Genomic DNA, 24,520 nt, shown 5'->3' on the forward strand with positions numbered 1-24,520 from the left:
CAGACATTTCCAGATAAAGCGAGATAGCATTTCCGTTTCTAATGCACCTCTTAAAAACCCACCACTTTCCTTTCCAGGGACTCGTTCAGCCTCCTTACCCTGAAATTGTTCCAATTAAGCCTGATGTAACGATCACACAATTTCCAGCAATCCCCAAAAGCAAATATGGAAGTGTGACCATATATTGGAAATTTTATGCAGTCTTTTAAAATCGTCTTTGCCTCAGGTTTTTCCATTAGTTGGACTTTAAACTTATGATGCCATGATGGGAATTCACATCTTAATAGATGATCATTTATATTACTGCACTTTTGTTGTTACTTGAATACAGATTGCATTTGAGTAGAATGCTAATAATCAGATTCTTGTGTAAATTTAATTAGCTTATTAATTGCACACAGAATTAGCTGTCCGCTCATTTTTCTTTCTTTCTTTCTTCATTTTTCTTTCTTGTTTCCTTAAAGATGTAGATGTCTTGCAGCAGCTTGGACTTACTGGGCGAAGGACTGGCAGCTCCTCATCTTCAAGCTCTCGACCCATCCATCATGGCATCATCCCCTTCAAGTCAGGCGTTATCCTCACTGAGAGGGCACGCATCCAGGCACCTCTGCGCACTGTTATACCCTCTTCTTACAACCCCTCCAATCTCTCCCTTATCATTAGCCTATCTGTTCATCGCATCAACAACGCTTTTCTTTTCTCAGCTCTGTCGAAGAAAAGAAAAGTTCAGCTCGGAGTGCAGTTTGTACCAGGGAAGATCCTTGTACACGTAGGACAGCAGAGCTCTGTAAGTTTTGACTACGATGTCTACAATGGCCAGTGGCACAGTCTGGCTTTGGATATTCGAGGCCAACAAGTGTTCTTACACACATCTTGTGGTAAGAAAAGCATACATGCAGATTTGCATTCTAAAAAACAGGAGACTCTGGATCCACAGGGCTCCTTCCTGCTGGGCAAAATGGACCACAGCTCGGTGCCATTTGAAGGTGCCATCTGTCAGTTTGACATTTATCCCTCAGCCGAGGCAGCTCATAACTATTGTGATTACATTAAGAAACAATGCAGAGAAGCTGACACTTATCGGCCTGTATTTCCACCACTGCTACCTCTATTTTCCACAGACCCGAACGTTACTGTCACTCACATAACTCCTCTCTCTTTGACGGAGATATCCAAAAAGGCTCGGACACCTAATTTGGCCTTCACCGAGGAAAGCATGAGGACTACAGTTCTTCCTTCAACCGACTCCGTGATGTTAAACAAAACATCTGTGTATATGGCAATGAGTACTCCAAAACCTGGTGCTGTGTCCGTTTCTCCAACAGTTCACCCAGGGCTTGAAAGCCCATCTAGATTTCCTACTCAGTCTGTTACAACATCTCCTGGGATCAACATGACTCCACCGAACCCCAAACCAACCTCACACGCCATAAAAAACACAAAGCAGGCAGATACCAACTCAACACAACCTTCTGGAAAAAGTATACACTTACCTGTTTTTACCAGATCATCAGAGATGAAGCCGGCTCTCCAAAGTACAGCTGCTTCCACGCAGGGGTCTCCTTCAAACGCCTACTTTTCTAATAAAAAGCAGCTAACCACAGTAACTCCAAAGAAACCCGAGCCAAAGGTGACCAGCGTGCTGGATGTCAAGCCCACCTCGCTCACTCCAGTCACTCCAGCTGCAACAGATGGCTTTCAAACATTTGACCTGGAACCGACCCAGTTCTCTGCACTCGCTGGATCACCTGGACTAAAGGGCGAACCAGGACCGCCGGTAAGTGTGTCAGCTCTAAACAAACAACACAAACATTTTGCTGAAATCCGTGAATGTCTGTGTTTGAATTCAAGCATTATTTTTTTTTTTATCTTTGTATTGTTATATTTTAGCTTAGTCTATTAACCCTTTGTTGAACCACAGTGACACATAAGTTCAACAGGTTGTTGCTTCAATAATGGCTTATTTGCTGGTTCACTCTGTGATCTCCAGACCTGCTCTGATGTAAAAACCGATGCTGCTCTTTATTGTGTGGTTTTGTGAATCAGGCAATCACCCAGCGTGTACTGTTCTGATTGTAGAAGTGCTGGTTGTGTTAATGATGGGGAGTTTTTAAAAATCCACTAAATCGTTTTATTTCATGACTTTGATAAATCTCTTGCAAGCAGTGCCAATAAATTTCAAACCTCATTTTTATTTTCAAAGCTATGGTGAAAACAGTCAGGTTCACAGTCGGCATTTGCCAGTCAGTGTTTGTCTTGGTGGAAGGGCTGGCAGTGAGGTGTTAGATTCCTTTGGGAGGGAGTGGGACTGCTCAGAGAATGAATACTTTTAAAGCAGGGTCAAAGGTAAAAAGGGATAAAGCACTTGTGCCCAGTTACCTATTGGGACTAAATATTTGAAGGCCTTATAATATAATATAAATGTTACACTTGCATACAGGGCAATAATAAATACAATTGTATTGTTGTGTTTCTTACTAGTTATGTTGTCTGAACAAGTTGCTGAGTTTGGCTTATAGTCCAATGTAACTTATCTTATGTGCCATTTATTATTATTTTTAAATTCTGATGCCACTCTGCTGGGATACAGCTGACATAAGTGGGCTGCTTACAAGAGTTTCACAAACTTTGTTTTGAAAATGTGGTTATGATAGGCTCAAATATAAAGTATAAATCTAATCTGAAGTGATGATTAGATGATAAAAGAAGGTTTTCATTTTGAAGAACCAGAGTCTATTTGGATCTTGAAGCTTTTGGAGCATTGAGATACATATTGTTTGTCCACATGAATCAGATAAATATACACATATTGCAGAAAAAATAGATAATACAAAGAATACCGATGTCATTGTAAAGTTCAGTGTTTCAGTTAGATAAGTGATCTTTTTTTCATGTTACCCTGTATGAAATTATTTCAACACCGATGTATACAATAATATCATAATTTATTTCATCGTGTAATATTCTCAGGTAAAGACATCCATCCATCGATCTAACGAAAAGTTCTGGATGCCTAACCAAACCAGTGATTGTAAGCAAAATAAACAAATTAAGTGCAAGCGAAATTAATCGGCTAATGAAAACAAAGATTGATAACAGAGTCGAATCTCCTGGCTGGAAAACTTGTCATCTACACTCCTCCAACCTAAATATGTAGACTTTGTCTTTCTAAAATATAACAGTAGTATAACTCTTGAAGTCTGCTATTGCACACTAATGGCAAGGGTTTCACTCTGGTATGACAGCGCTATCTGATGGAATGGCAGTATCTGTCACCCTGGGAGCACATTAAGAATAGCTATCAATTAATATTCTAATTATATAACGGAATATAAATTAGATTGGATATTCAATTGTCAAATGATTAATTGATTGTGAGGGGAAAAAAAAAATCTACAGCGCCAGCAGCAGTCTCTCTCTCTCGAGTGGCACAGAATGCCAGGGTGGCCGGGGGAGTTAATGACATGCGCTGCTCCAAGTGTAAGAGATAAATGATTTCGCTTAATCGAGGAACATATGATAGCGATTAGGGAACGTGGGTGAATGGGTCATAATATTTGTCTGATGTTGTAAATAACGATTCAGTAGCTATCCATGAGCTAAGCTGGATGTTTAGGAGTAGGTTGGAGACATTTGGATAGTTTATTATTGTTTGGTATTGTTTGTTTTGTTTTGGGTTTTTTTAAACAAATTATCATGTGGTTTTTGGAGAATGCTGACACCACTTTTAAGATACATACAGTAATGGTGACAAATGTTACATGATGTCATTTTGTTCTCAGAAGGTCAAATTGGTGGTGACTGTTTGGCCCTTCTGTGCTGCCTGAGCGTAAAGCATCCATGTTTTAGGATTTTTTGCTTCTTTGCGGTGATATTATACTTGAAGCACTGCTTACTGTCATATTTGCTGCTTACCTTTCTACACCAATCAGCTTTTTGACAGATTGAATTAATGTGATACTTTATCAAATTCCTCCCTTTCTGCAAACTGCAGTTTGACTGGTTGGTGGAGGCATACAACTAAAATTTTAGTCATGTTTCAATCTAATGACTTCTCTGAAAACATGAGCTCCAGTACTGCTATGGCACTGACCCTAGCAGCGACTACAGCTGAGTCTACTTATCATGTGTGGACAGCCTGATGGTTGCAATCTAAAGAATCTAAAAGTTGTTGAAAGACATTTGGATTTCCAGAGTGTACGGAGGCTGAAATAGTATAATTATAGCTTGTGGTCTTGGCTGAGACAGACCAAAGTGCTCCATACATCTGACATTATTACAGTAGCCCAATTTCAGCAGGGCTGCCTCGGGCTGTTTTAGGTCTATTTTTTCTTTTCCACTTTAAACTGCTTGAACAATGGGAAAATAAGTAACAATCCTAACATTTCGAGCAAACTCAGGTTCCTCAGATTGACCCCTCATTAAGTTTGACCTTTCGGGGCTTTGCTAATCCATGTATGAAATTGTTTCAAAGCTAGCTGATGCTTATAATTAATGTGATCGGCTGTGACTGGAACCAGCGCCGACCTCCCAACCAGTGCAATGACTCAGAGTTACAGTGTATGCACTTTAGTGGTTTTGGGCTGAAATAACATTGGCTGCAGAGGGAGAGTGCGACATTAGTTTCTAACAAGATATCCTCATGCCTGCCAGCGTCTCAGTGCCCGAGTGCTTTGCAACTTATAGCTAACTTCACCAAGGGACAAAAAAACTCAACATGTTTTTACTAATTGACTCTTGAGCTTGAGTGGCTTTTAAAGGTTTTTCTTTACTTTGAAAACTCCAAACTTGCTGTCTTTTATTATTCAAGAGCATTCAAGACTCTCTTAAAATAACACAAAAATAGGCAGCAGCTTCTATTTCCTCCTCTGTATTTCACTATGACACTGACAACTTCTATATTTTGCTTTTAGGGTCTTCCAGGACTTCCAGGGTTGCCAGGAAAGCCGGGCAAGAGGGGCCCACGGGTGAGCATTTCCCAGTTAATCCAACCAGTGACAAGTTTAGCCACAAATACCTACAATTCTTCTTTCTTCCCCTTCTGGGCTCTTCTACAGTTCCTTTCACGCTCAAATCTCTATAATGCTCTAATGATAGGGTGTTAACACCACTAGATGTTCACCGATGTGGATGACCTTTTGAGTGTTTTGATCAAGCGCTCAGTGGATCACAGAAGATTTTTCAGTCACTTGTTAATTCGCTTTGGCTCTGGGTTTGATCTAGCTGACCTTATGTTTTCAAGGTCTATTTGCAAAGCTTTAGAGCAAGCAAACACAACCTACACATATGTGGGTTAAAGTATAATGGATCACATTATGTAGATATTTAATAGATGCTGAGAAAAATGAAGGTTGCAGCACATTAACAGTACTTAAATTAGGCATGGGTCCTAAGTTAATGTCAGTGAATAGTTCTATTGTATTCCAATGAGTATAAGTCCTCTGGTGCCATGTCTTTAATTTCTAGACTCAGTGTAGCTCGAGAACTGATGGAATCAAATAGAGAAGGTGCAGATGTTATTTTAAGCTCATGTTTTCAGAAGAAATTTAAGAAGTGAAAGAACACCGGGGCATGATTTGTCCTAAGGGATATATTTATTGTTATAATTTCTCTCAAAGACATTGTCATTGATGGGTGTTTGTTTAGTTTCTGACCTGTGAACTACTTCTTCACCACCCATGGATAGAATGAAAGAGGAAACATTTTCAGTGGTGTGATACTGGTCTTAGTTGCTCTTTTTGTTGACCTGCCACTACAGTGTACCTGCAGAGCACTTGTGCATCTAAAGACTTTGCATATCAGCTACCTACTGGAGCCTATGAGACTGCACCCTGCAGTTGGGCCTCAGGGGTGGGTTGTGGAACCCAATCTCTTTAAACAAGGAAGAAAGAGGGCTTTGTCCCCATCTTATTAAAGGCATTTAAGACCCTGTCTGGAGCTCAGTAGCTCTCTCCAGTTGTACTCCATACCCTCTATAGAGCTCATTCATCATCAAGCTCTCGAGACCCAACTATAGGCCACGCTGACTCAGATTGCGAGGGTGCAGTTCAGGTTTTTCAACATTTCCATGAACCGTCCTGGTTTACACGATTAGAGAGGGAATACCAAACGGCTACACGCATGATCTGCAGAAAGCTAACAAGTGGACTCTGATCTAGTAAATCCGCTATAAACATTTGGATTAAAACCGACGTTTGCTGTATTTTATATTTGGTGTTCATTTCCATGTAATTCAAAACATAGTTGCTTTTTTTTGGCCCCATTTTGTGCCCATTTGTCAAAAAAGTTTAAACTTAAAATAACAATGTTTAGTAGGAAAACGAATGACTCAGTGTGGAAACGAGGCCAAGTGTGACTGGGAAGCCTAGTGACTTTGTTTTGGTTGAATTCAAACTCGCCAGAGCAGAATCCAATTTAAACTAATGAGTCTTTACACTGTGTACGGCTAAATTTACAGAATTATCATACAGTTGCCACAGTTAGTCCATTTTTTCAAGAATTTTCTGTCTGAAACATTTTCAGCACTAATTCAAGAGTTATACCTTTCATGCAAGAGATATTTGGAAAAGGCAGAATGTAAGCAACTGCTGATGCAGTTGGCTGTATAAGATGCTGGTCACCTATGGGAAATTAAAAGGCATGGGGAAATAGAGAGTGTGTAAGAGCATTTTCTCAAGTTCAAAGAGCAATCCAATCTTTTGCAGATTAAATATCACCTTCTTTCTGGTCAGATATAAACCAAATGTTCCAGGGAGACACAATATTAAAGAAGCTGCTCTGCTATTGCAGAAAATATGTGAACAGTGTAGCATTTCCGGGAAAGTGTAGTTCTTTTTCCCATCATAAACTTTACAACGTTTGGAATATCGCTGCACTATTAAGGCTTTACCTCTCTGACATCGAGGTGCCATGTCTGACCGAGCAGACAGTCTCACCGCTGCTACCACCCTAAAGCACCTCTTGACACGTGAAAACATCCATGTTCCTTGACACAGCCGTAAACCTGGCAGGGTGCCGAAGATCACCTGGCGCTGAATGTGAGGCTTGAGAGAAGATCAAAGAGGGCTTTGTGCAAACAAACTGACCTGCCGGCGTATAATCAGTATGCAATGCTGGGTTATTGTGAAACGGAGAATATTTGCACAATTGCCTGAAGAATGGCTGATACATTCTGACACAAATCGCAGGGTCAGCAATGGAACTGATTATGCAGGGTACGTGCACCGTATGTAGCCATGACTAAGAGCTAGATTACATTTGCTATTTTTCACACATTCAAGTTAAGAGACACTGACATTCTGAACAGTTTGTTGATCACCGATGAAATGATCCTGAACATTAACAGAAACACTGACCATATGCCAGTGTCACATCAAGAGAATTCAGTCCTAACCACAGACATGTCAAGAAAATGCCAACTCCACACAGACAGGCTCAGTCGGTCACCATTGTTTTCTGTGTGAAACAAGAACCCTGTTTGATGATTGCAAATTAAGTTGTCGCGGCCAGATTAGTCATTGCACAACACCAGCTGCACTGATGACCGTGCCACTGATCTTGGGGAAACAATTAGTGCTCAGTTAGGACCCGAGCTCATAACTCAATAAAATTAATAAGCTAAGATCTTTTAATGTACATTATATTGCATAAGCATCATATAAAAGCCAGTAATTCCGTCCCTGTGCTCCAGAGAAGGCGTTAGCAGGTCTATTCTGGGTTAATGGCCTATAAAACTGCAGCACTCCACGCGCCACTCCTGTAAAAACCTTGCCCCACATCATAAACCTGGTCACAGCGCTGGCACATAGGTACCCTTCATCTGCAGACCTCAGGTGTGTTTGTGTGCTTCTATATCTTATTAATATTCATTATCTTGCGGTTATGTGCTGGTGGTCTCTAAATGACCACTTGTCAGGGCTCATTTTAATAATTAATAATGTGAAGGCACTTTGACAAATGTATGCATTCTACTTATTATTCTTTTCCCTGCTGGGATATCACCCAAACAGCTTGTCATCATTATTAGGCCTCCTTACCTTACGTACTGTGAGAATGTAATTTGTAATACACTATCCTGACCTGTCTTTTTCTCAGTTTCTCTTTCCTTCTTCCTATCTGAAGCTAATGACTTCCATACGTTTTAATATTGAGCTGAAAGGCAGAATGGTCTGACTGGAAGAGAAGGAGGAAATCTGTAGATGAGCTTCTGTTAAGTGTCTCCATATGTCCAGCAGCAAGCGTCTGCTTGGGGAGAGGTCTGGCCAGTTTGAGGGGAACTGTCCGGGCTGTGGACTCTCCACAGTGTGATAATACAGCACGATAAATAACAGAGACAGAAACTGGCTGGATCACTCAACCGTACACTTACACCTTTTGGCCCCTGTCTATTTTACTCAGAGTAATTCAATCCCTCACTTTCACCTCCAGCTTGGGGGGGAAAATGTGTCTCTTCACAACTCATGGAAACTCTTTACAACTCAAAGAACTGGTTGAAGTTACAGTAGCTTCCTGTTCAGGGCCTTTTCAACATGTTTCATTGCTTTCAACTTTGCCGGAGAAGATTTTCCAATGCTCAGCATTTCATCCCCACTCCGCACAAGGTGTGGTGCAGATGAACCGAAGACTCTTCACTTGAAAGCCTCAGGAAGTCGTGGCTTTAATTTTCCAAACATTCTCTTTTTTTGCAGACTGCTTGAATTTTTAATAAGTTCAACTTGAAAAAGAAAACTCCCCTGCTTTGTAGGAGATGGCGCATTTGATAAAATATTTGGCAGAGATAGGTCTTAATACTCTACAGTTTGTGGCACAAAGTTATCACGCAATATGATGTGGGACTGCAGAAAACAGCGGAAAAGTGTAAAGGTGAGGAAAATCACATCCATATCTGGACAAGCAGCCACAGGGCACCCATACTCAAGCAGAGAGGACCTCGTGTCTCACAACACATTGAAATTGTGAACTGCACATCTGTGAATAGCACACATGTAGGACTTCTTTCTTTTGCTGCTTCTTTAATGACTACATTTCCTCTGTGTCATCTTTCATCACACGAATCTCTGTTTTTTAGGGTCCTCCTGGCCCCCATGGAAATCCTGGTCGTCCTGGACTGCCTGGAATGAAGGTACATCTACATTTTAAATAGCAGTGACTACCATGACTTATGCTAGAAGATTATTCATGTTAGTCTATCTAATAAAAAAAACATTAAAAGAGTAAGACTTTTTGATTTAATTCCTCTGCTCTGGGTGTCATGTTTCCATCCACCACATTGAACGTTGGCACTGTTGTTTCATTTTTATACAAGCTACACTTTTGGCACCAACAATTACATTGTTAATAGCTAATAAACAATATCGGACTGAGACAGAAGGTTTTACAAAAAATGATATTTACAACTATTGAAGTGTACCGTGCTATATTCGTCGGATGAGAAACTTGAGTGTTTTTGAGTATTTGGTGTGACCATCAGTTGGCCTTGCTAGCGCTGAATAAAGTATAATTATCCTTCGGCAAAACTGTAACGTGAACCCCTCAGGGATACAAGTACTTGCAGTCAGGCAGGATAGTATAATTAAACTGAAATGAAATGAATGGCAAAACTTTTTATGATGCATAAAACATTTCCTTCATTCTCCATATTCTAACTGAGGATATTTCTTTCTTTTTTCTTAGTCATCCAGTGCTTGTTTGGGATTTTACTTAGTTTGCATGTCTGAGGTCAGATCCTGTTGGCTCCTTCTGCTACTTTGAAAAGCCATTTGTTTCCCTTCAAAAGAGAACAGCAGTTTTAAGTTTCTCTGTCTCAATCATTTGCATGTACTTGACAGCAGCCTGCTCTTCAGCTGATTTCAATTGTCAGCACAGAGGGTTGCTTAGCTCCACAATATGTCAGGCTGCTATCATAAAAGGATCTCCTTGTTTGACTTTGTCGGAATAAAACGGAAATTGCCCATTCTTCACGTCTGTACCTAATCCATTTGAATGCATTCAATTACAGCGTTTTCCAAAGCATAACTCATATCTTGGTTTGGCCTGCTATAACTGTGAGGAAAAAAAAGTCCTATTATATTTTTGTTTGGTCTTATTTTGTAAATATGTGTTATCTGGAACAGAAAACCTGAGCTGGCTCATTTTGACTCATTTGCACACAACCGTCAAACAGCAGACTGTCTGATTTGGCCCCGTTCGCTGCACTTAGAAAAACCGAGCCAGTCAAATGAAAGCGCGCTATGCTGTCTTTTTGTTTGTTTGTATATTTAGATGTAATTATGATAAATTGAAGCAAAAATATTTTCACTTACTCACTACTCTAAGTACCTGACCATTAGGCTTAAAAAATGAAAAGGAAGGAATAGAAAATGGATAAATCAGCAGAAGGTGCTTATGAGGTCTTGAGCTTGCAGAAGTTATTTACTAATTCCACATCTTTTTCCAACCCTTAAACCCTTCAGATAATCTAGTTCAAGGAGAGTGAAAAGACAGTTTGTATATGCGTGTTGCTCCCTGCACTATAAAGAAATCAGTCTGGAGAAATTGCAAGAGGTTATTCAGTGCCAAGTGGTAACTGACACAAACATGCAAGTTCAAATGGGCCGATATACTGTGAAGGAGGGAATTATCCAGTACAAAAAAATCTGTTCTTTTAAAACTATGCATGACTTTCCATCTATGCTCAAATGCTAATGTGCTGTTGCTATTTGCTATAAGAAGTTTACCTCCTTTGAAAACAGGCTTTGGTTGCAAGCTGCAATGTGCATCATAAAACAGGATGATTTATTCCCACACTTTCCACACTTGGAGTCAAATGTAATGTGTTACAGCATTTGCAATCACCTCTTTGATTATAGCCGTACCGTTTGGGTGCTTTATCACATCACACGATTACCACTATCATAACCACTAACACAGGAAATGCTATACTGTGCTTCCACTTGGACATGTTTGCACAAATTACATGGCAGTTCTTTCACTATTAAAATTGAACGCCGAATGCTGACCCAGACCGCACTGACAGGATTCCCACTGCCCGAAAAGGGAGAAGAATGTACACACAGTCACTCCCCATTACTTCTCCCTAGCTTGGTGTAAACTGAGTCACAGGAGGGCATAAATGGACTGCACGGTTGCGTAAATACAACCACCAATAAGTTTAATGAACTTGTTACTCTTTGATTATATAAGTCTGAAAATAAAATTCAAAGTTCTCTGCACCTTGTGAGGATCAGTGTTGAAATTTGTGCAATAAAAAGCTCTGGCAGACTAGAACATGTTGTACTCGTCATGAAAAATTAATGCTTTCTCTTTTTTATGTTCCAGGGACAAAAAGGAGATCCTGGACTGTCCCCTGGTCAACCCCCAAAAGGACAAAAAGTATACACATTATCACATTTCCTTCCTTAAATCTGTTGGAGTATCCGCAGACATACGCATGTAAATATGTCGATAAACTGAATGTGTCCTCATTTGCCATTTTAGGGAGAACCTGGTGTCACAGGCCCCCCTGGGCTGCCTGGCCAAGACGGACGAAAGGTAAAACGGCTGCTTTGGCTCACAAACTGAAACTGTATGTATTTGTTTGTAAATCCGCCAGGAAGTAATTAATTGCCATCACAGTTTGCGGATTCTCTTCCATATGTATGAAAGTTCATATTCTTGGTTTCTGTCCATTCTTTCTCCTTTCTGACGGTGTTTTCACACATAAATCACACACATCAAGAATGACTGACTCAGTCCTGTATAACGAGGATCCGTAAATCAAATGAACGCTCTTTAGCTCTCTTGCCTTTGAAGGTGGAATCTGTCGGTCTGTGTGGGGCTTTCAGCCAAACATGAATGTTTGAGTTCTTGTTTGGAAAACAGCCTAACATAATGCAGAAGTCAAGGAGCACACCTGTGTTCTAGCTCCCCACTGGCTTGGAAAATGAAATATTTGAATACCAGGCCTGTTACATCATCTGTGTCACAGGCCTAAAATATAATGAAGGCATCTGAGGGGAAAATAAAGATTACCGGGTGAAAAGTTTTACACGGTTTCCTCGGTTGTTATGTCATTCACTCTGGAGAGCAGTACTTCTAAAAAAGTAGGACAACTTATGAATGTGGGTTAGCGCTGTGATCTGGTCTTGTTCGCAATCAGCATTATTTAACGTTCTTTGGATACCACTGCGCTGAGTTATCCTGACAGAGAGTGACGGTTAGCAGAGTGTTTTCTCAGTGGCCTTGTTCATTTTATCTTTGGCCTTTTCCCGAGCCCCTCACAGTAATTGCACATCTCAAGTGGTCTGGCACTTGTCGGGATTTCTTACTATGCACGGTGTAAAAATAAAATGGTAAATCTGATCGTGCTTTTGCATAGAATTTGTTTTACAATAATAGTTTTACATAACTGCAGCACTGTAGGAATGAAGCCTGTCTACGCGACTTCTAGCTAAGTCTTTTCATTGAGTTTCTTAATATTAAGAAAAACGCAGATTGTCACTAGCCTCGCCCTTTAATGGTTGAAGAGCCTGAAATCTTTGGAAATGTGTCAATGAGAAATGTTGATTAGTTTTGGAGGTTGTCCTTGCCAGGGTTTCACCTAATTCTTAATTCCTAACAACAGCAGCTAATGTTAGAAAAATGTTTACTTGCCTTCTGCAGCTATGGCTCATTCCAGTAAACAGCAGACCTCACAGACACTTCTTCCCCCTAATTTCCAAAGCTTCCTCCAGATTCAGTAAGAATAAATCTCAGAAGCTGCCCAGAAACACTGTAGGACCCACAGACTGAAATCCAGATGTATGATATTCATATGGAGTTTTTCAAGGAGGCGACCTGCACTGCCTACTTAGCAGCAGTGAATCTAAATAAAGAATTGAATTAATATGGTGTTGAAATAGTTTGAAGTGTTTACAGGTTACACACTACTTTCAGTCTGGATAAAATGAGACAGAAGAAAGGAAACTTGGCAGAGAGCGTTGGAGATGAGTTACCCGATGGGCTGCTGCAGCAGTAAACAAAGTCATAAAAGCTTATGGAAGAAAATCCACAGACAAAGCTTCTTTTAAATTGCACTTGACAGTATATGATCACACTGCTCCTCTTGTGGGCAGCTCTCAAATTTATACTCTGGTGAAGATAGAAAGAAGTAAAAGCTACATCGGTACAGTAAAAGGTCAGAGAAAGGTCAGGAATCGGATGCCTGAAGAATGCTAATTAAAAAAGGCTGTTACACAATCTGAGAAACCCCTTGTAAGCAACTTTTGTTCTCATTGAGACGCATGCACATACACACAGCCGTGTTCTCACTTGGGACCCAATAATACGAGTGCAATAATGCTTTGGCGGGAGCGCCAGCAGTTTGTTATGCAATCAGACAGGGCTGACTGTGAAAAACCATCTGGTGTGCTCAGTATCCCTCAATTCAGTTTAGTAGTGGGGAAGGCTCCAACTGGAAAAAAAAAGGAAGGCCTCTCCTCGTCTTCTGAGTCATGGAACATGGAGTCATGGGAAAAGCTGATATTCTTTCAGCTGAGTTATGGTAATTGTGGATCTTTGGTAGGTTGAAAGCAGCATCCTTGCGGAGGTTAAATAGCTGTAACAGATCCTCTGTTCTTGTTCTGGTTATAAGTTCAGGTGAGATTCCGGTAACACAAGTTCACGTTAAACTTAAAAGGCCCGTGTCTGTGCAAGAAACTGCTGAGAGCTCTAAAAAGTATTAAAATGCAGTTTGTATCCAGCTAATAAAAACAAAGCAATCAGCTTGGCTCCCCTGAAAGCCACGAGACACCTCATTGCTTGCAGCTGTTCTTGACTTAGACTTTTTTTTTATTATACTAAGCAAGGCAAAACTCCCCATAGTGCACTTTTGTATTACAGTTACGCTGAAATTCCATCACCTGCCTCTGATGAACCTCGAGGGTTGTTCCTTTGTCTGTCTAACCAGCCTGTAAAGCTATGACCTGTCACCGCTTCATGGCCGTTTTCGCTGAGTTTTCTGCTCAGTCCCTTGGCTTTCTGCCAGAAACAGCCTTTCCCGCTGTGGGAAATGTGTAAAGATGTAATGGGAAGGTTGCCTCGGAGTCAACCAGTGGTCTGTAAAATAAGAAGAGCCTCGTGCATTTGTGTGTCAAACCAAAACTCTGCAAAGAGTACTACCGATTCTGAACCTGTGTTCCATTTACACAGCTAGCTCTGATGATGGCACACTGCAACAACACTCAAACTTTTTATTAGGTGTGCACTCCTCCACATTTTTTCCCTTCCTGCACTGCAGCTCCGTATAAAAATATTCTCTTACCTTTATTTGCTGATTTGTCCAAGAAAGAAGCCCAAGGCTTGCCAGGTGGGATTAGGCTTTTTGTTATAATAAAATTAAAAATCTATGGAAAGAACAATGTATTTTTTGTCTGCCAAGTACAATCTGTTACTTAGTCTTCACGCAGCGGAGACGGCGCTGCTGCTTCGCTTCGCCTGTTGGCTGTAGGGTTGATCTGGTGTGAGTTACACTAATTAAAACTGTTTGCTCTTCGTGAACAAGAAGAACTAATGAAGATAATGATACCTTGCCATCTTTTTTTCTCGCACAATGGATTCTGCCATTTTGTGTCACACAATGGATTTCCAGAGAGAGCGGTCCAATTTTTGTTTAGCCCACATACGACACGCATGCACAGATTTCTTTTCCCTATTTTACTGTACTCGGCTGTATTGGCTGTGCTGGAAAGCCCAGACACATTCTTTTGTTCTTCTGTGGCTGCATTGCTTTGGCTCCAGCAGGAGACTCATCTACCCTCGAAAATCCTATCAATTATTTCCATCTCTCAGCACTGTGTGGCTTGTCTGCAGATAAATAGACAAATAATCAGGAGTTTCACAAAACGTGAATATAACAGTGTCTGAGAGAATTATTGTGGCCGATTGGCTGACATCTGGCTTTGATCTGTGCAGAAAATATGAATCTCAGAAAGACAGTTGTCCTTGAAAGCGTGCTTATTTCTTTGTGAGGACCTTTTGAACTAAGACACAATCACAGAGTGCTGGTAAAAGTCAGCTCATGAATGTTCATGAACGAAACTTCAATGCATTACTTTGTCTGCTTGTTTAAAGGATGAGTTCTTACATCACGATGACATAATAAACTTTAGTTTTGTTTAATTGGTTTGTAGCTGTGGGATAGCTCACATTTCGAAGATGTTGCACAAGGCTTTTCTTATTTATTTATTTTTTTCATTTTTTATCAGTTCAAGATGTCAACCTGCCAGCCAGATTTTACGTATCGGCTCCGTGGCTGTCAGTCTCAATCTTTCTCAGCTTTTTAACCCAGACTCATGCTGTCCATTAATACTTACTATCTTTGGACAGCCGATCATTACGGGAAAAAAAACACAGCCAACCAAACAAATAATTATAAAAAAACACACTTTACTTTAAATTCTAACGAAGACTCTTTTTCCAAAAACACAGAAGACAGCAGATCTTTCTTTTTTTGCACAAAAACAAAACAGAATGTCAGCACAAAAAAGTCAAATTACAACTTTAAAATGTGCCCAGCTGCATTATTTTTTCATCGAGTGGCATTTTCCTTCACCGAGGCCAGCATGAACTAAGTAAAGAAACCTTTAAAGTTGACCCTTTACATCGATACTACCACATACCTCAGAGGATGTTTGTGTAGGGAGAATTTTGATGTCCCTTTTTACACTCTGGTGTTTGGTTCGGGAGCGCTTTGCATTGATCTCTTGATGTCGACTTTATTTACTGTACACACAGTTACAAATTTTTTCAGCCTCTGTCTGACTGTGGTTTATTTGTGCTGCTGCTGTCAGGCCAAAACAGCTTGTGGCTAATGACTTTACACTTCAGATAATAAACTTTTTCTCGCCCCAGAGATGACTTCATGTCTTTATTTATTGCCGCAGATCTTGATTGTGAAAAGATTAATATATTTTGTAGCCAGCTGGCAAGCTCATTTAAGATCACAGGGCATGAAGGTGACCATTAATTACCCTTTCGGGTTTTACGCATTACTGCCTAATTGGTTTATTGGTTTAATTAATGCAAGATGATACTGAATTGTTTTGTCAGGGTGCGGCGGTGGCAATGATTAGACTAACCCAAAGCCAAGTAGCTGTGCCACAACAATAAATAAAATGTCATTGTTCTTGTGTAGAAATGGTAAAGAAATGCCTTATGCAGGGTTCACCGGGCAGTACCGCTGATAAGTGGTTTATTAGTTTCACATTTATTACGTTTGCCTGTGCTGTGGAGCCTTTTAAGCTAAGCCTTCCAGGTTTTTATGAAGTCATTTTATTGAACTTTTTTATAGGAAAACAAAGTCAAATTTTCTCGAAGGCAGCTGGAAACTCCTAGCATAATTTAAACCCCTGCAATGTTAACTCAGGCACTCTTGAACGCAAGGTGATAAAAAGAAAAGAAAAAATTTATTGAATTTGACAAGTGACCATTTAACTTTTTCCCTTCCAAGATAAACAGTCTTTTTGCTCCAAGGCACTTAACACTGAACTTCCTTGTGGAATTGTGACTGGAATATTATATGGCACAATCATTTTACTTAGTATTAATTATTAGTATTAACTTTTAACTTGTTGCTTTTTTTGTGTTTTTTTGTCAACAGGGACTAAAAGGATATCCTGGTCCTGCTGGTCTCCCGGGTGAACCTGTGAGTATTTTTTTACAGGAGCATGGTAACCGTTTAATGTCATGTACTGAGAAAAGGTTCGGTTTTCTTAGCCGTCACACAGTGCCCGTTTGATCCTTCAGAATGAAACAGGCGCCTGGTTTGATCATAGTGTCAATATCCAAATAAAGGAGATGGTGTCTGTTATTGTGATGTGAAAAAAGAAAGATTATCACAGGACAGCATAGCATCCTGTGAAAAACGAAATACAAACCACGACCCAGTAGCTTGTAGAAGCACCTTTAGCTGCAATATTTTTGAAGTAATGATCTTCTATATAACTTAATCAGTCACTTATTTTCTTGTGGAGGAATTTTGGCCAAGCTTGGCTGTCAGATAGCTGTCTCAGTTTTGACTCATGAATGTTTTGGTATACAGAGGAGTTCATAGTTGACTTAAACACTGCAAAGCGCCCAGGTCCTGTGGCTGTAAAACAGAACCAGACCATTACTCCACCTCCACTATGTTTGACAGCTGGGGTGAGGCATTTGTGCTGATTTACTGTGTTTGATTTTCACCATATATGACGCTCTGCATTGACACATCTCCACTTTGGTTTCATCTGCCTATAAGTCTTTGTTCTAGACGTCTTGATTTAGATTTGACAGTGCATTTTTGTGATCATTTCTGCTTTTATAAGAAATATGCTTTTATTAAAATATATAATTTTCTAGTAGGGATGTACTGTACTTATTTTTTTTTTATAGAGGTCCATAGAGCCTGTTAAAAGGAGACACAGAGGCTTAACCTATTAACTTAGTACTGGTTTAAATTCAAAGTCAATTTTTTCAAATATTGATTTTAGTTAAACCGATATATATAAATTTTTCAGAGTCTAGTCCATTTACTTTTATACTTGTGACATTTATCATAGCATTTCTATAATATATTTTTTGTCATGTATAATATAAAAAATGTTTCTGTCTGATGGCTGCAGCGTGTGTTAGCTGTTTGCCACAGCATGTTTACTTACCAAGTAAAAGAGCCAAGAGTCTACAGAGACAGTTCCCATAACGCTTAAGAATTTCTATCCATTTATAGTAACAAAACAGGAGAAAGGGAGAGTGACAGAGGAAAAATACTAGTAAAAGAGGCACACCCGGGTTCATTAAAAAAAAATAGCAGTGATTATGTCTTTACACATGGCAACTAGAGATGTTAGATATTAGTCATTTGGGAATCTTGGCAGGAAAATAGTGGGAGTTTTTTGGCAGAGGTGCAAGTAGGCTAAATAGTTTGAAGACTCTAGATCATTCCCCTCCCTAGTCCTTTCCCATCTTCATGAATCTAAAACCTGGGAAATATCTCTTAGAAGACTGCATCCTGTCACAATAAAGGGGAAAAAGGTTTAAAGTTCATTTTTTTCAAGCACTTTTTTCAGATAATGTAAACTGTGTCAAACGTTAAGCTGATAGTGAAATAGTTAACTACATATTTTTCTTAAAACACTTGTAAATGATATGTTTTCATAAATGCAATTTTTATTAGCTAGAAATTTTCACCAACTGCTTATTGACTTATTACTTCCACCTGGAGGTTAACTAAGTGTGGACAATGGGAAGAGTGAGGATTGTAAGAACTAAATATTTTTTTATGTATTGCCCTCTGGAGTTAAGAATGTGTGTAACATCACTTCTATGGCTGTGTACATGTGCTGTGTGTGTGTGGGTGCAATATTTGTAAATAAATTGTAATTAAATATGCCATTTGATAAAGCTTAGTAATTGTGGAAAAATGTCTTGCTCTTCCTTAGCTCAACACTTATTATTTTATCTTAACCCTGTGTTGTGCAATATTTCTTACTTACCATTGGTGTCTGCTTTATTTCGCACCTGTACAGTCTAATGCAAACCAATTAACGGTTATGCTTTAAAGGGCACCTTTTGAATCTCTGTAATGCACTTTTTGCAGTTTCTGCCATCGAGGAGTTAATTATAGCTTTAGCTCTGATGTGCTGGTTAGTGATGGCATTTTACTGGACTGCAGTATATTCTAGAGTGTGTGTAATATTAAGAGGGGCTTCTACAGTGAATGCTGTTTCTCTGATTATGGTTTTTAAGACATTATCCTTCTAGCCTGTCTTAACATATTAATCCAGTTTTCCCAGGAATCTGAAAATGCAGAAACCTCAGTTTTAAATGAATATGGTTAGCTTTAGGAATAGTGTATGAAGGGCCTGTAATTTGCATTCCTTCATTAAGTAATGTAGTAATTTTCTTTTCCCATATTTACAGAATTAAATGTTACTCTCTGATTGATGCATTTCATTTGGTCTCACCACAATGAAGGGATGACGCATGCATTATACAGTGTGTCGATAAGGATAAACATACCAATGCAGAGCTATGCTCACAGTAGTCTTAACAGCATGCAAGCTTGACCACATTATAAAAGCACTTACTGTTGGATTAATTGAATGGTTAGAGTGGCAATGTCTGTAGTGGCGCCTCTTTCCTTAGGCAACTCGACTAAACAATAGGACTCTATTGAAAAGCTCGGAGGTTTTGAATTCCTCTATAGGACCAACTGACTGTTGTTTATTACGGCATAAATATGTCTGCTTACAGTTTTAATTACTCTGTTTCCTAAGTTTCTAGGACTGCAATCAGCGAGGCTGCAGCAGAAATCATTTGTGCACAAAAGAGGCCCTTATTCTAGGAATATTTCCTTTCCTCATCCTCTTTTCCTTCCTTTTCCTGCTTTTTAGTCTCTCGCATTCTTCTAGCACGTATTTCTCTACTGTCTCTGTCTCCACAGGGCGAGCGGGGAGATGATGGAAGCCCTGGGGCAAAAGGCTATCCTGGCAGGCAGGTGCAGTAAATCTAGAGTTGTGGCACTGGTTGAGCAGGGATACACACACATATACATACACACATACACACATAGACACACAGACACGCGTGGAAATAAAACAATAAATGGAGGCCGGCACATCTTTTCTATTGTGAATTCAACTTTTTGAAAAATTAGGGCTGATTTGGGACTTTTGAACAAATCAAATTTCATCTTGTAATTTTTACTTGCTGTCAGAATGATGAATATACTGAGAACTAAAGGGGAGCATTGAATTCTTATGTTTTCTTAAGCAAGGAAATAATAATAATAATAATAATATGTAATAATACTGGATGGTGGCAAAACTATAAAAAAATCTCCACCACCGGCGCCTCAACAAAAAACCCTAATTTGGTAAATCAGAATGAAAAGTGTGTAGCTGCTGATTGAAAAGAAAAATTACCTGTGGTGGAATTTCAGCGATGGACGCCCCTGGTCTTGTGAGAAAATAAAATGTCAAAAGGGTTTCTATCGTAAGCGATACCCTGAAGAAAGAAAAGGTAATAAAAGTGTGACTAATGCCACATGTCCCCAGGTACACATGCACACAATTAAAGCTTCTTCTGTCCTTTAAAACTCTGAGCATTATCCCTTGCTTCACTTCTAGGAGTAGTCTAACTAAAGAAGTCAAAGCTGGGAAGTATTAGAGTTTCTCCACGTTAGAAATCTATTTTTTATTTTTTCTCAGCTTTAAACTCCAAAAACAACTGGTTGGCTATTCCCTCATTTACAACCCTTGAATGTTTAAGATAACTTAGTGTTCAGGCACAGGTCTCTGTGTTTGGCTCTGTGCTTTACTGCACTGACCATACCAAAACTCTGATCCCCTATATGAACTTAGAGATGTGTGGTGGATTAGGTTTTAGCACCCCCTACCATCTGTAGGCTGGGAATCAGGAGGGCTATATGTTTATGTCAAGACTTTACAATTTGCTGTTGGGAGCTCTCTCTGAATGCAGTTGTTTGTAACTACTGAAATATGTTTTTTTAATCTATTACAATTAGGGCTTTCCTGGGCCTGCAGGAAAAATGGGGATAAAAGGGGTGAGGGTAAGTCGATGTTGCAGTTCTTCTGGGTGGTGGTGTTGGGATGTGTGTTTTTGTAAGACTCTCTATGGTACTTTGCAAGTCTTTTGTCATTTCTTCGTGTTTCCTGTTTTTGTCATGCTCCCTCATGTAGCAGCTACTGATGGCCACAGGGGAGAGCGCCATGTTTCTTCTCTGTTGGACCTTCGCTTTTCTTAAATGAGCTGTGAAAATCATGCTAATTTAATTACCTAACCAGTGTGGTTATATAAAACAGCCAGTGTCATAAACACCGCTCATCTTTCCCCGATAATGTGACGATAACGATAACAGATGGTTTTCTTCATATATTTAAAGTATGTTAGAGTCAATACAGTTTTTAGTAATGCTAGCCAGAGATCATAAAACTTTATAGCTGTGCTGCATAATGCATCCAGATGTAAGCTTCTCATTTCATGTCATTGTTATTTCTACTTTTCCACTGAGCAGGTTTGGCACGAAGATCTCCAGAGATCCCTGATGTGAGGGTATGTGCCCTTGGACTACATCGTGGAAGCCAGCACCATGCAGTCCATGGGCATATACACTTGCTTCAAGGTTTGGCTCTTCGAGACCACTCAACTGTAACAAAAACCTTGCAGAGCACTGTTGCAGATGGACCCATCACAGCTGAAGGCTTTATAAAGATTTTTAGACACGTGTCAGTGTTATTGACAGTCCTACACAATGCCCAGCATCTTTGCTCAGTCTCATTATGTCCCCTTATCCACCTTTTGCTTTTCCATCTATCTTCGCCTTATCTGTTCCTCTACTCCATCTTTTATTTATCTCTCCAGGGTCACATTGGCATCCCTGGGCTTTTTGGCTTTCCTGGTCCTGATGGCGAGAGAGTGAGTATTAGAGGCTTTGAGAGAGAATACCCACTGGGCTGCATTATGTCCCAAAAATGATGAAATGGAAATGAGACCCATCTTAGATTTACTTGAATAAAACAAGGGCATTAGATCAAAACACTAAGACCTATCCATTACTCTTGAGTAAAAACAATGAATGCACAATTTTGTATCCAATAAGTTGAGCTTCAAATGTCTTATCTGATGAAATAACCTCACCTCAAGATCCATTTTATAGCTCTTCTGTTTATCAGAAGTTCAGATTTCAACTTTCTCCTGAACACTTCTGAGGATCGTGATGTAATAATATAGCAAACTACAGAACAGCTGTTAAATGGACCCTTTGAGATTGTTTTGTCATCTGCTGATACCAAGCTGAAGGATGGAATTTGAATATTTTATCCCCTCCCCCCCACAGTTGGTAAAATTTCAAGAGCAGAAATGGTGTTCTCTGCTTTCAGTCAATAATTGTGTTCTTGTGAGGAGCATCAAAACGACACACCTCCCGATAGATTGAGTCTTATCGCTGAATGTTGGCCAGGTTTTGAAATGATGTACTCTTCTTCTTATCCATTTCTTTCCTGTTCCTAGGGAATTCCTGGTGTTCATGGGAAGAAGGGCAAGATGGGTAGGCCGGTAAAGTTTTCTCTCAACATACTTCTCAGTTATTAATGTAGCCTTATGGCAATGACAGTGTTTGTGATCTATGGGACCTTACTGCAGTGCAGAGCTACTATAAAGCCCATTAAATGACCATTACTCTGACAGAGAGTTCAGTTCAGTGTGAAACCCCTCCTGGCCTTACTCGTAAATACATATACGAGGCAAAAAAGCTCAGCCTACTACAGTCTGAGAGGAAGCATAGATTCCTTTAGTACATATCAGAAGATTATAATCATATTCCCACTAAGCTTATTGCTAGTTTAATGTTAAAAAAATGCTATCTGTCTATAAATCTCATGATCAGTGCAATTAATTTTCTCTGACTGAAGTTGATTAGGAAACTTTCTGTGTTAAACAGTGTGCTTATTACTGTTCTTGTATTGCGTTAGACTGATAGGCTAATATAATGTGTCAGTTGTGGGTTTGGCCCTCTGGAAGCTCTACCCACAGACGAGAGAGGTCTATCGTCATTGGCGCCTGGAAGCGAATTTCCCGTCCTTCCAAGCTTACATGGAAAATACTAATACTGCACATAACCACTTGTATGAATCACATATTTTTCGCAGGCTTAGTCCGGTTGAACATGATTTTTCAGTCTTGTTATGCTGCAATGGTCAGCGACACATGCCAAGGCCTAAGAGTAAGCCCTTCATTGCCAAGTCATGAGCAAGCCATTTCTCTTCCTCTGTGGTGAAAAGTGAGGTCAGTTTGTGTAAGAAGTTTTTTTTTTTTGTTTTGTTTTCCATCCTGACTCAGCAGCACTGCAAGAGAACCAGACAAGCAAAAGAGCTGGCACATTCTATCAAATGGGAATATGTGTGAAGGAAATTGTCTTTTTGAATTCAGATTTTGAATGACATCGCACTGCTCCCATTTTCTTGTGTCACCCATACAGATAGAATGACTGGCTAGAATTTGCACATAGCTTTGAGAAGAGACTTTCATTGGACAGATCCTATAATTAAATCCTCACTGAGATTTACTGTCGGCACGAGAAAAAAAAGAGTTGCATGTGTTTCTGATCAAAACTGAGAGAGTTATTGATAATTTGGGAGCAGCAAACTTTTCCGTGTTTCTTGTTTTTGCACCAATTACTGTTTATTTCTTGATCCAATTTTCTAAAAAAGGAATGATTGTTTGCCACACAAGCAGCCCTATCTTTGTCATCTGTTTAAGACTCAAGCCCTTTTTGATCTTTCCCTCTGTAGACACGATAAAAGAGACCTCGCCGCAGTTCTGCCATTTATCATTCCCCTAACCCTAACACTCACCTTCTATAGGCAAGTACTGAGGTGTAATGTGCAGCGGGTTGCATGTTGACCTTGGCATACTGACAAGCACACGATGAGCGTGTGGCCTCTTGGCTGCATCACTCCTCTTGTTCTGCCTCTATAATGGAATTACGAGCGCCAAGCGAAAAAAAGAGCACAGTCAGCAATTCCTGGGCCAAGCAGCTTTATTCAGCCATTTAGGCGCGTCCTGGGGGTTTGGTTCGCGGGCTGCTGAGCAATCCCTGCCAGCGCGTGCACACACAGACACTCGTCGCTTGGAAACAGTCAGCCATGGAATTTCCTGCCGTTCTCTGGGGAATGAAACTGCTGGGAGCACATCTGATAACTTGGCCTTACTCTGCAAACTTCCGTTTTGGAAAACCACTTTGTTTATCCCCTGTGTTTGCTGTGATAACTTAACTGACATCCCGTGTGATATCTAAACGCATTCAACATCAAAATGAGCATTTTGAGAGAATGAATATAATAAAGACTCTCTCTCTCTCTATGGTTACATGACGATGCTGTCTCTTTGTGTGCTCAGGGCTTTCTTGGTGACGTTGGAGAGAGGGGACCACCTGGCCCTGATGGGAACCCAGTAAGTGAAAAGATGTGGATTCCTGCACGATTTACTCATGATTGGTGCAATCCATTTCCTCCCATTTGTCCCTGAAGTCCACAATGTTACACCTGACAGAGATTTAATCGGATTTCACATAACGATCACACTGCAGTGTCATTTAGAAGATTACTTACAAAATGCTGTAGTGCAACAAACAGGTGCAATTCATACAAAGTTTAATGTAGCACTTAAATTAAAAAATAGTCTACATCAAGTAACCTAGAGGGATATTTCTGAAAAAGTTTTTAACGCAGTCAAAACTTAAAGCGGGAACATTTTATACTTACTCAGGACTAACCACGAGTCAGATCTTGGCGTTCTCCCTCACTCATCATTATCCATACTGATATGAGGGCACCATCAGCAGTTTCACTCGCCACTCATCTTTCTTTAGCTTGACCCTCACCACTTGTGATCGACTGGGTCAGTGTTAGATTGTGATTGGCTGACCTCTGAGAGTGTCCCCCTGGCTTCATTTCCTCTCTCTCCAGAGAGAAGAGGGGATGTTCCATTTGGCTAAATCCATCTCCTT

At 40.0% G+C, this 24,520-nt stretch overlaps 1 protein-coding gene across 1 annotated transcript in view; it reads left to right on the top strand.

Annotated features, from left to right (window-relative positions):
• The window catches only part of col27a1b (collagen, type XXVII, alpha 1b), a 65,109-nt gene that overhangs the window by 7,502 nt on the left and 33,087 nt on the right, over positions 1-24,520 (top strand). The window contains exons 3-13 of the mRNA XM_035913425.2: positions 465-1,777; positions 4,914-4,967; positions 9,068-9,121; positions 11,317-11,370; positions 11,476-11,529; positions 16,616-16,660; positions 19,436-19,489; positions 20,519-20,563; positions 21,376-21,429; positions 22,024-22,068; positions 23,911-23,964. Coding sequence (XP_035769318.2) covers positions 465-1,777; positions 4,914-4,967; positions 9,068-9,121; positions 11,317-11,370; positions 11,476-11,529; positions 16,616-16,660; positions 19,436-19,489; positions 20,519-20,563; positions 21,376-21,429; positions 22,024-22,068; positions 23,911-23,964 — 1,826 coding nt within the window. The remainder of the gene's footprint in view (positions 1-464; positions 1,778-4,913; positions 4,968-9,067; positions 9,122-11,316; positions 11,371-11,475; positions 11,530-16,615; positions 16,661-19,435; positions 19,490-20,518; positions 20,564-21,375; positions 21,430-22,023; positions 22,069-23,910; positions 23,965-24,520) is intronic.

Source organism: Neolamprologus brichardi, chromosome 12, assembly GCF_056152115.1.
Source record: "Neolamprologus brichardi isolate AB-2024 chromosome 12, ASM5615211v1, whole genome shotgun sequence".
Classification (NCBI taxonomy): Eukaryota; Metazoa; Chordata; class Actinopteri; order Cichliformes; family Cichlidae; genus Neolamprologus; species Neolamprologus brichardi.